This window comes from Lepisma saccharinum, unplaced genomic scaffold (genome assembly GCF_977018435.1).
Source record: "Lepisma saccharinum unplaced genomic scaffold, izLepSacc3.1 HAP1_SCAFFOLD_583, whole genome shotgun sequence".
Taxonomy (NCBI): domain Eukaryota; kingdom Metazoa; phylum Arthropoda; class Insecta; order Zygentoma; family Lepismatidae; genus Lepisma; species Lepisma saccharinum.
Window position 1 is genome coordinate 149030 of NW_028143256.1, and position 13094 is coordinate 162123.

Below are 13094 nucleotides of genomic sequence, written 5' to 3' on the forward strand. Positions count from 1 at the left end.
AACAAACAAAGTCAGTTATTTGTGTGTAATGTGCACGAATATGTCGAAAAGAAAAAGCTAGGAAAAGGAGCCATTGCAGAGACAGCCAAAATATTAAAGTTAGACAGAAAAACCGTGCGAAATGTGATTCGGAGAGGTCCAGTCACACCAAAGAAGCCTGGAAATAAAAGAAGAAAGTTTAACAAAGTGGACGAGTTTAGTTGTGATTTCATTAGACGGGAGATTTACAAGTTCACTCACCGACAGTGAGTGAACTATTGAAACTTTTAAAAAGTGTGTCGGACTTCCCTTATGAAGAAACAACGCTTCGAGAACTAATAAAAAAACTTGGTTTTCGGTTTGGTCGTTTAAGGAAAAAGAATGTAATAATGGAATCGGCGAGAATTGTTGCTTGGAGATACCGGTACCTACGGAGACTACAGGACCTGCGTTCGGAAGGCTGCAAACTCATTTACTTGGACGAGACTTGGTACGACACCTACGATGCAGTCAAGAAGGGGTGGGACGATGGTACATGCAATTGTATTTTGAAGTCGCCATCAGGGAGGGGAAAACGTATTATGGTGCTCCATGCTGGGGGCAGTGAGGGATGGGTACCAAATTGTCTCTATCTGTCAGCAACGAACATTGGAGATTGCAAAGCGGACAGCCACGATGAAATGACAGGAAAAGTTTTCGAAAATTGGTTCGAAAATTATCTTTTGGCAAATATGCCAATCGATACAAAATGCGTCATTATCATGGATAATGCTAGTTACCATTCGCGCCTGTTGGTCAAAATCCCAACAATGAATACAAAGTTGCAGGATATTGTATCGTTCATGGAGCAGCACAGGATCCCGATACCAAACCCAGTTCCAATAAAAGCAGTTTTATTAGATGTCATTAAATCTGCAAACATAAAAAAAATATATGTAGTGGACGAGCTTGCACACTCACGTGGACATGAAGTGTTGCGTCTTCCCCCTTACCATTGTGTGCTGAATCCAATCGAACTAGTATGGTCTCAGCTCAAATTGTTCGTGCGGAAAAACAATGTAACCCCTACACTGAGTGCTAGCGTGTGTCAGCTATTGCGGGATGGTGCAGCGACAATTGACTCCCAGCTATGGTCATCATGCATCGAGCATGTTATCAAGGTTGAAAGCCAGTACATGCATCACGACACTGATCGTAACCAGGAGCGATTCATCATTCACGTTGGAGAGAGTGACGACGATGAATAAAGGTAAGCCACATTAAATTCTCTTATTAAGCGTTACAAAATGCTATGCAAGATTGGACGAATAAGATGATTATTATGATGTATTTTCGTGTCACAGAAATAATGAAACACCATAATTAATTATCTGTGTCGATTTATTTATTTATGTCACATGCTTTGAGTGCAGCGCGTCGACTTTCCTCCGCCGCCCTCTCAAAGAATGGCAACAACGCGTTGCCTGGAGCTTTATTGGGGCGCTCTTGCTAAGGAGGTCCTGGCTCATTAGGAGAGGGGCGGACAGGGTAAGGTTCCAAAGGCAGCCGCCTGGGGAACCAATGTTTGGTCGAAACAAAGAAGAGCTATAGCTTCATGATGCTATTATCATAACACTAAATCCTATTCATGAAGCGAATCAAGATATAAATTTCACCTGAGCGAGTTGAAGTTTTAGCGCCGCTCTACTTTCCACTCTATTACTCATCCCCGTCTTTCTACTCTGCTCCTCCTACTTTCCGCCTTCCTCCAATAATAATAAAACATGACTGCATTATAAATTAACAGTTTTAATGACAAAAAAATAGCGATGTTTTTGGTGTCGATGTTTTTGCCGTCGATGTTTTTGGTGTCGATGTTTTTGGCGTTGAACTTTTTGGTGTCGATGTTTTTGCCGTCGATGTTTTTAGCATCGATGTTTTTGTCGTCGATGTTTTTAGCATCGATGTTTTTGCCGTCGATGTTTTTGCTGTAGATGTTTTTGCCGTCAATTCTTTTGGTGTCGATGCTTTTGCTGTCGATGTTTTTGCCGTCGATGTTTTTAGCAACGATGTTTTTGGTGTCGATCTTTTTGCCGTCGATGTTTTTGCCGTCGATTCTTTTGGTGTCGATGTTTTTCGCGTCGATGTTTTTGGCGTCGATGTTTTTGGCGTCGAAGTTTTTGGCGTCGATGTTTTTGCCGTCGATGTTTTTGCCGTCGATGTTTTTGGTGTCGATGTTTTTGCCGTCGATGTTTTTGCCGTCGATGTTTTTGCAGTCGATGTTTTTGCCGTCGATGTTTTTGGTGTCGATGTTTTTGCTGTCGATGTTTTTGGTGTCGATGTTTTTGCCGTCGATGTTTTTAGTGTCGATGTTTTTGCTGTCGATGTTTTTGCTGTCGACGTTTTTGCCGTCGATGTTTTTGGTGTCGATGTTTTTGCCGTCGATGTTTTGTGCTGTCGATGTTTTGTACTGTCGATGTTTTGTGCTGTCGATGTTTTGCACTGTCGATGAAATGTAGGCAATGTTTTTGTTGTCGATGTTTTTGCGTCGATGTTTTGACGTATAACCTTACGAAGGTAACCCATGATTTGCTGCAAAGTAGAAAAATGTTCTTTCACATTTAACTAGAGGCGGAGATTATGGGGACGTGGAGGGACAGTTGCACCATCTCATACATTTTGCCACATTTTCTCTCGCACTATGCTAAACCTTATGTACCAAGGGAAAGTAAACTGTCCTTGTCCTCCCCCTCCCCCTCCCCCAGTTTTGGAAACCAATCGCCGCCACATTTAGACATAATTTTGCCACGTATTTTTTTGTTTGACGAGGAATTCCTCTATCCACGTTCATGGGTGTAACTTGGAATCTAACTTTAGGGGGTCACAATCGAACTTGCCGCTCAACTTTTTTGGGGAGGATGAAAAAGTTTTCTAGGCCATAAAAATAGCGTCCAAGATTATTTCTATTTTGTGAAACAACTGTCACATTTGTGAAATCATAAAAATTGCTCCTCTGGCCCGAAGAGGTCAATAAAAGTACCATTGACTTGTACATTTTAATAAACCTAAAAATTTTAGACGGCCAATGCCCCCCTTGCTTCCGCCATTCTCATTTGCGAAAGCAGTCCTCTTCTATTGCCTTCACTTCAGTTACTTTTGTATTTGAGACTATTTCCTGATGTCAAATATTTACGGAAAGAATTTATGACTGTCGTAGCATTCGCACAGCAAGCCCATCTTGTTACAGATAGGATCTTTAAAGGAATAAGTTTCTATCCTGCATCTCTTAAGATGCTTTCGAAGATACCATGCCTTGTTGGACTACTTGCAATTAAGCTATATATGTATTGCATTATTAAAAAAAGATCACACTGTTTAAATTATATGTGACTTTAAATTAATCTCTCAGGTTCAGATTCAAAACAACTACACATAATTTATTAATTTCCAAGTATGAGCCATTTATTCGCCAGCCATATTAAGCTACACAGCTCACAACTTACAGCTAACGTATAAAGTATGAGTGAGTGTAATTACAAGAAATTTCCTAGAAAACGGAGTGGAATAGTTTAATTATATAAAAAGTAATACAAGCAACCCATTCTCCCGTAGTTGCTTGGACATGTATCGACTTAAAAATAGGTAACATTCTTTTAGAGTTTAATATTATAACTGCAATAAGATTACATTGCATTTCTAAGTAAAGGATTAGGGGAGACAGTCGGCCACCTTTGCCTCCCGTGCGCACGCCTATGAAAATGAAGCTTAAAGGTTCGTTAGGTGTTGAACGTTCTCATACTTATAAAAAAAATATTTTCGCACCTGTTACACCTATTCCTAATAATGGTGATTCAATTTTTGTAGCAAGTTTGGTGAGTTATGATTGGCCAAATGGAAGTTTGTTAATGGAAAATATTGAGTGAGAAAACTTCTAGTTTTTCCTATTTTTGGTCGAAATGCGTCTAACCTACTATATAAATCTTGGGGAGAAGGGAGCCAGACATGTTTTGTCCCCTAGCCCGCCTGGAACGCCGTCCCTGATGAGGTGGACATAAGGGAATAAGAGGGAATATTCTGAGGGAAAGTGACTCACTAGATTGACAGTTTGATTCAGATGGTCATTGATACCCATCACTGTAACTGTAACATTTGTAAGAGTGCAGTGAAAAATTTAAAAATACTTTCAATCACCAATTACTTTATTTGCAAAAGAAACTAATTTTTCCAATTGTCTCTGCAAGAAACGCAGTGTTACCCTGTAATCAATGGGTCACGGGTTCGATACCCAGTGAAAGCACATGGTGGTTCAGATCCTATTTTAAACTTTGGGTCCAGTCCCGATTAACTTCTCTGTGCATAAAGAGGACTTAAAACTATTATTATTAATATTATTTTATGGGTGCACATGTAATATTGAAATTTTCGGTATTTGGAATGTTATTTATTTTGTCCTGTATATTTATTTTTAGAAACTGAAATATGCAATTCGTAGTTTTATACAATATCAATTGTTTGCAAATATATTTATAACAAAAAACAATATATATATTTAATCGTAATAATTGAGGATTTGGTGTGTTAGACCTTTAATTTAACTTATATCAAGATCCCGGTCTCTGGCACCGTGGGCGATCAACAAGAAAATTTTTCTCGTGTGACCCACGAAGGGTTAACCTTTTGGTGCCCAAGCGTCTCGAACGAGATATCCAAATGTAACCCTCGGGGTACCAAGCGTCTCGATCGAGACGCTGTGTCAAGGTCGTAGTTTTTACGTTATAACTTTTCTATTTTTGGCTAGAATTTCGATTTTATTTTTTTATATTGTTCCTAACACATGTATTTAACAGAAATGGTTTTTTGCATTTTTTTTTGTCTTCATGAAAATGGAGGGGGAAAGGCTGCATTTTGAAGCTTGAATCAGTGGCGTCCCGACCATTTCTTTTGGGGGTACAACTCAAGTTACTTTGGTCATACGACAATGATGCAAATATTTTTCTGTTTCTTACATGCCAGCGATAATTTCTATGTGCATTTTGAACTTTTCATATCCTTTTTTTCGGGGGGAGGGGGGCGAAACCCCTTTTATTTAAAAAAAGTATTTTCAGGGGATTTCTCCCCTTTCCCCCTCCATATATATGCCGAATGTGCATAAATTATATATCGTCTAAATCTGTGATTCATTCTTCGTACAACGGTATATCTTTCATATCTCTAGGGCATTTAGTTTCTGAGCTATAGTCATTTCAAGGTACCGCTGCATTTTGAAGCTTGAATCAGTGGCGTGCCGACCATTCCTTTTGGGGGTACAACTCAAGTTACATTGGTCATATGATAATAATGCAAATATTTTTGTGTTCCTTACATGTCAGCGATCATTTCCATGTGCATGTCGACACTGTCATGTACTTTTTTTTGGGAGGAGGGTGGGGGAACCAAATTTTTTTTTCCGAAATTTTGGAATTTTGAGAGTTAGCCCCCTCCCCCCGCCACATATACGCCGAATTTGCAAAACATGTAGTCTGAATCTCTGGTTCATTCCGCGTACAACGGTATATCACTCATCTCTCTAGGGCAATTAGCCTCCGATCTACACTCATTTAATTGAAACCCTGCATTTTGCTCAAAATCGGCTCGGTACCCAGAGGCTTACTTGTGAAAAAGGTCTTGGGCGTCAAAAGGTTAATCGGAACTGAACCTATAGTTTAAAGAATCCATACCACTGTGCCACTTTCCTCCACCGGGGATCGAACCTCGGACACCTTGATTCAAATACAACAGCGGTACTGATACACAGTGAAGGCGCTTCGTCGTGCGACACCCGGGGAAAATGTCTGGAGAGGAAGGGGGCAAGACAATATTGCAAGGGGGCAGATATATTACTTGCACACGGCATGTACCAGTGCATGAACCGAAAGAAAGTCACTACAGAAAAGTCAAGTTGTATATTGGTCCTTTCGGTCTCCTGCGTCTAATAAACAAGAAATAACAATAGTCGGTGGTCTTTTCATGTTTCACACGGAGGAGCCTTCCTTTCCCTTTCCCCCGACCACAAACGCTGCCGGCGAGAAGTGATAAATGGTTACCAGAAACTAAACAATCACGTTCACTACGCAATCTCATTGTTTGTAATTTAATCAATAATAATAATAATAATAATAACGTCTTTATTGAGAGGGCGTGTTTCGGCCTCGCGGACCGTTCTTAAAACAATGACCATTATACATTGGTAGCACGGTAGCACTATAAGTTGGCAACTTGAGTTGGCTCATTACACATTGTTCGTTTCACTGAAACACTTTATAATTTAGGGTAGCCCATCTCAAAATATTCGGGATTAGATATGAATTTATTAGTGTGGAAAACTTTGTCAAAAAATGATTTTCCCGTCGATGTTCTTGCCGTCGATGTTTTTACCGTCGATGTTTTTACCGTCGATGTTTTTGCCGTCGGTGTTTTTACCGTCGATGTTTTTGATGTCGATGTTTTTACCGTCGATGTTTTTGCCGTCGATGTTTTTGATGTCGATGTTTTTACGGTCGATGTTTTTGATGTCGATGTTTTTGCCGTCGATGTTTTTACCGTCGATGTTTTTGATGTCGACGTTTTTGCCGTCGATGTTTTTACCGTCGATGTTTTGCCGTCGATGTTTTTGCCGTCGATGTTTTTGATGTCGATGTTTTGGCCGTCGATGTTTTTGATGTCGATGTTTTTGCCGTCGATGTTTTTACCGTCGATGTTTTGCCGTCGATGTTTTTGCCGTCGATGTTTTTGGCGTCGATGTTTTTACCGTCGATGTTTTTGATGTCGATGTTTTTACCGTCGATGTTTTTGCCGTCGATGTTTTTACTGTCGATGTTTTTGCCGTCGATGTTTTGCCGTCGATGTTTTTGACGTCGATGTTTTTACCGTCGATGTTTTTGCCGTCGATGTTTTTGGTGTCGATGTTTTTGCCGTCGATGTTTTTGATGTCGATGTTTTTGCCGTCGATGTTTTGTACTGTCGATGTTTTGTACTGTCGATGTTTTGTACTGTCGATGTTTTGTGCTGTCGATGTTTTGTACCGTCGATGTTTTGTTGGCGATGTTTTGTCGGCGATGATTTTACGCTACACCCTTTGAGTGATCAGGTAGCCTGCATATACTCGATTCTACACCTAATGTTTCTAGAACTGACAGAGCTTTCATCTTCATTCCATTCTCTGTAGACGAGAGCTATACTAGTTCTCGATATATTTACATAAAGTCCTCCCCTCGCCTATCTTGGGAGCCATCAAGAATTCTTTAGGTCATGTCGCTGATATAAAATTGATTAAATAATAACAACAATAAGCACCACCATTAATAAGAATTATTATTATAACCTTAATAAAAATAAGAATTATTATTCTTATACCCTCTGGAGATAAACTTTTACTCCATGCCCCAACTCTTACGTAACACTTTTCTTCTATATTTTTTCCAAATTTGAATGCATAAATAAGCCAAAATAAATAATTATATTTCTGTTATACCTTGGGAAAACTTGGGGAAAATTTTAGTAAAGATTGTTATTTACCATGTTGTGGGACCTCCCACATAAAATAGTCTGTCTTTTTGTATTTGAGAAGCTTTTATACGGAACCATTTACGCGTATCCTTTGGATTAAGTGATAGAATACCAAAACATACTTCAGAACACATCTTTGCATTATACAAAGGGCATTCAATACGTTTTGCACAGATGGTTATAATATTTTTATTAGTTGCAATATGATGATGAAATTTTAGGTGAACATACTTTGATTCTTTGGCTAGAAGACCATGTCACTCAATGTAGCCTCCATCTACTGTGACTCATCTCGTCCAACGTTCTTTCCATGCCTTGAATGCACTTTGGTAAAATTCAGGTGGCTGACTTTTACACCATTGTTTCACACAAGAAATGAGGTCCTTGTCACTGTCGAATGTTTTTCCCCGCAGGTGGACCTTCAGACGACCAAACAGGAAGAAATCCGATGGAGCCAAGTCCGGACTATAGGGAGGCTGAAGGACGACTTCACATCCCATTTTCATGATTTTTTGCTGTGTCATCATGGCTGTGTGAGGATTGGCATTGTCATGATGGAGTTTGATGACCTTACCTTGCAGCTCCGGTCTCTTGGTCTGGAGAGCACGTCGTCATAATGTACTTTCTGCATTACACTTGCATTTTATCCTTCTTGAATATACATTAACTGACATTTGTTTCTATTATCGATTAACAAAAGTTTTTTAAAATATTTTTTCTACAAATAAATGAGAAAGAGTAACTAACACGTTCTTTCCCCCCCCCCGCAACTTTAAGTTGTGTTCCCTTACTCGTTTTTTGTTTTTATTTTTTAAAAAAAGAGCTTTCCTCTCTAAAATATTAATTCACGCGTACATTTATATTAGACATATACAGATATGAAAATACATACACATGTAATTTGAGTCAATGTAATAAGTGGTACGAAAAATTAAGACAAACTGTAGAAAAGTATACATTATAATTACATTTGAAAATTCACTGTTATAGTGGTCGTCCCCTTTAGGTGACCACTTTAGATCAAAGAAAGTTCCGAAAGAACAGTTTGACCCCTAACAACCACATGTCAGGTTCACGTAAAATGCAACAAATCGTCCCCTGAAGACTTTCCCACCAATAGCGTCCGTCCAAGAAATGACAGCTCTCGTCGAGTCCACGTGGACTAAATGAGATGTTGCTAATTCAGTTTCTTTAGAGATTTCTAAACGCGAGGTTGCGGTTCTCTATCTTTGCTAGGTTGTGTTATTGTGTTTTGCTATTTTTTTTTATACAATATAAAGATCTTGGGAGTAAAACGTTGCAGTGAATGGATAGATGTCTAAACACTGCAGGTAAAAGTGACAACAGCGCTTTGCCGAAAAACAGGTGGTGGCTCGAAACCAGATACGGGTCTGGTCGGCTTCCTCTGGGATTCTGTCAAAGATGCCGAACTGGTGATACGTTCAAGACTAGCACTATACTACAAAAATTACGATATTGTTAATTGCCCATTACAAGTCCTCTGCGTTTTTTGATGAAAGCAAATTCTTTTGCTAATTTGGTCAAGTCGAGTTTTCGAACCCGATCGCTTTCGATATTAAACAACGCCAGGCCACTCAATCTCACTCTTGTCATTGTGCTCTTCAAGTAATTTTTTATCAATTTTAGCTTTAAAAATGATCTCTCAACTGATGAAGACGTCAAATACAGCATATACGCAGTGCATACGTCAGGAATGCTACTAGCCAGAATTTTGTTTTCTATCAACAGGAATTCTGAAACTTCGCTGATGTTCGACATGTTTTTCTTTTATTATTATTATTTCAGTTTTGACACTACATTCCGAAAACAAACAACGTCTTCTTTGTAGCTAAATGTCTGTAGCTACAGTGCAAGATACACTTTCTTCATATTTCTCCCAGAAAATAGCAGATTCCACTAACTGTGTCTGTGTGTTCCGTTATGGTGGTGGGGCTTAAAAAGGTGAAGATTTCTTTAATTTGTTTCATGCATTGAAATCTATTGTTTACTTGATTTACTACAATCTCTAAAGCACGGTAGAAAAACGTATTTTCTTGCCTGTCATCTACCCTTCGATGACGTAATCAATGACTTGAACTATTCAGCTAAGGAAAAAAACCTTGGACGAAAAGTCCCCGCGCAGCCTTCCCTTCTTCCGTTCAGCTCCGGCCATAAGGAAGCATGATTCACTCTCCCCCTCCCCTCCTTGCGGGAGTACAGTGCACAGGAGTCGCGGATCTGCGCAGGTTGTTTTGCTTATGAAGGTTTTCTTCTAATCTGGTAATTCACTAATTTTCTAGTGATTAACATTTTCTGATTGCAGTTGTAAGGACTAGAGACCTGCACAAGACCCGGAAAAAACCCGTCTGCGAGGAGGCGCGCCTACAATAATATGCAACACGCACGTCAAGCCCAGGTGTTCGAAATCGCGCAAGCGAACTTCACGTCACAGTTGTGCACAGGCATCGATGCCTGGCAGGTTTTTCTATTACCCGGGTCTTAAGAAGACCCGTGAGACTCGATGTAGTTCTTGCAGGTAGACGGCGAGCACTACTGTCAGTGTTGCCAACGGCCATTATATTTCACTACGCATGGAAATATTTGAATTTCTGCTAGGCGCAGGTGCCTTGAGGTTGTATAACCGTTGGCGTAGCAAGGGGTGAGCGAAGTGGGCGACCACCCTGGGACTCGCGCATATAGGGGCCTCGCGCCCTATGAGGTTGATCCGAAAAACGTAATAAATGGAAGTGAGAAAGATAGAAAAGGCTATTTTTTTTGGGCAATAAAATTAAAACATTTTTTTTTATCTGGCTTTATATTCTAGTTTAACGTTATAATTTGAATGAATACGTCAAATCAGAGGCGGGCGGGAGCTCTAAGCCTAAGGGTCCCAAAAAAGTCAAAACAATTCTCATTTCTCATGTGAAACATTAACACAAAAATTGCTTGGACAATTTTATCCAATTATTATTTTCTTGAATAGAAAGCGCTTTGTCTTGCCTTTTCTTCTGTCTCGTGACCTTGCATAGCCTACACGATTTTAATATGTTAATGATGAAGCACCTCAAACTGCCACGGAGCAAAGTAGCCTATGGGGCATTTAAATGCTCCCGGTGTTTTAAACTGAGGAAGGGTATGGATAATATTAGTAGTTCTTCCTTCCTTCCTACAGATGCAGCTATTGCCCTCTGTAACGAGCACGAAGATGATTTATCTCCAGAATATCCTGATAAAGTTTTACGTTTCAGGAATGTGCTTAAATCTGAAATCAAGTGCTTTGGCAAAGTTTCTTCTCCTGATAGCTCTACACTAGCTTCCAGTGTTCTCTGTATCCTGTACCGCCTTCTGTTTTTTTTCCTACTCTTCAGTAACAACCACGAAAAAGGAACTTTCTCAAAATTGAAACTTAGGAAAAACTTCTGGAAGGTAGTGTCGAATGGCATGATTCAGCCCAAATTTACCGGACTCAGTAATCTCACTCTTGAACGAGAAAGGACAAGATCTAATGTAAAAGTATCATTCGCTGCCCAGAAGCCAGCTTTCTGTTAAGCAAGGTGGTTTGATTTAAATCAAAATTTAAATTGGGGAATTCTATTTTTAAAAAAATCACTTATTGAAATCACTTTAAATAAAATTACAGAATAATGTACACAAGAAATTTGTAGATATCAGAATTGGCAAAATTACACCAGAGAGAAAATCTGTTTGATTGATTCATTCATTTATTTGGTCAATTTATGCACAATAAGGCTAATCGGGACTGGACCTACAGTTTAAAGTGGGATCCGAACCACCATGTGCCTCCACCGGGTATCGAACCCGGTACCCCTTGATTACAAGGCGACGACACTACCACTGCGCAATAGGGGAGCACCCCCCCCCCCGCGCAACAGTATAATGTAGAAAAACCACCAGTAACACAAAGTCCAAAATATTTACGATGGCCCTTTTGCAAAACTTGGTTCGTACTCCTTTACAGGTGTCAGCAGTGGCGGCAATTAGGGGTGGGGCCGAGAGAGTGCAGTTGCCTCCCCCCCCCGACTTTTTGAAACTTTTGCACCACGCTAACCTCATGTATCAAGGGAAATTAAACTGTCCTTGCCCCCCCCCCCCACTTTTGTACCTTGGCCCCTTAGTTTTGGAACCCAATCGCCGCCACTAGGTGTGAGTGATACAAATGTTTTCTAGCAAGGAATAAATGTCTGCAATTTCAAATTGATAAAAGTGATGAACATTTGAAGTGCTCCTAGAACAGTTTAGAATCTAAAAGTTGGCAACGGTGACTGCGTGACTCATGTATCTGGAGACGGTGCAAAACCGGAATGAGCGTACGCTGAAGATAAGCGAGCTTCGTCTTGCAAGTCCTTCCAGTTACCCGTGGGCTTTCGATGCTTGACGGGTCAAAACTCAGGTATATAGTTTTACTCGCCCGCCCGACCAGCCAGGCGGGCCTAGTAAGCGATTCTGACCGATATGCAGCCCTCTGGTAAGGACATAGAAATAAAATAAGTTTGGTTGAAAATATATTTTAATGCCGAAAGGAAAACTTTTGTGAAGTATCGGTCTTTCTTAATTTATCATTCTTACTGCCCCCCCCCCGGGGGGGGGGTTGCGAGGTTGCTATTTACGCCATTGGGAAGAAGGGAGATCGACTGTAACGTTCGATCCCTCTTCAGAACACCTAAGATTATTGTCATCATGTTGAATCGCACTTTTTTTAATGCCACCAGAACGATAGTTTTAACTATTAGACCTAGTAAAAGGATTAGCTTACTTATTTATAATGCCCGGGTCCTAGGTTCGACTCACGCCTGCGGCGTGATATGGCACATGGGCCTGGGGCAAAAAATTAGCTTCACGTAGCACATGAAGGCACATTCGAGATTCCTGTCAAGAGGACAGTCCGTCGTAAACATTGTTCGGGGCACTCGAATTGTTTAGACACTGCTGAACTGTAAATGTTTACAGTAGGTAATATATAAAAAGGGAGCAAACCCCAATAGAAAATTATCATGCAATAGATACGAGGTACAAGGTATCAACCTGAAGGGTTCACAAGCAATGAAATGTTAAATATCATTTACCAAGAAATTGCTCAAAAAAAATTGTTTGATATATACAAAGGGGGCGTTTCGCCTCCAAAAACCAAGGTATGTTTATTAATTCCACATAATATTAAAAATAATGTTAATAATGTCCGAAAGATGGTTAAAAGAATGTACAAGTCTTTCGGTGGGTCAGAAAAAAAACTGTTCCCTCGTGGTACTCTGTTAGTTGAAATTATTGGCTTGAATACATAAGAATGCCAGTGGGAACAGAAAAAAAAGACACTATTGAGCGTTCTTTATGCACTACTCGTTGTACTTAGTAGCCCTCGCTGCGGTGAGCGTTCGATGGCTAGCTGAAGATCGTCGAACTGTTCTTGAAGATACGGCGACGAGAGTCGAACACACAGACATACTGCCACAGGAACATACGCGAACGCGACACACGGAAAGTCTGCGACGTATCCTGACGAACCTGGTAGGGTGGGACGGCGACTCCGGAATAGGAAGACTTCTAGGGGTGGTCGGCGAGTGCTGGGTCAGGTG

The 13094-nt window shown here is 40.2% G+C and overlaps 1 protein-coding gene across 1 annotated transcript; it reads left to right on the forward strand.

Moving 5' to 3' along the window:
• Positions 1 to 368: 368 nt before the first annotated feature.
• Positions 369 to 1226, forward strand: LOC145983039 (uncharacterized protein C21orf140 homolog). Its single transcript, XM_083116320.1, has one exon. It carries the CDS (start codon positions 369 to 371, stop codon positions 1224 to 1226), a length of 858 nt encoding a protein of 285 aa, XP_082972446.1.
• Positions 1227 to 13094: the final 11868 nt, after the last annotated feature.

Coding starts and splice junctions, on each gene's coding strand:
- LOC145983039 (XM_083116320.1), top strand. CDS start 369: ATGGAATCGGCGAGAATTGTTGCTTGGAGATACCGGTACCTACGGAGA.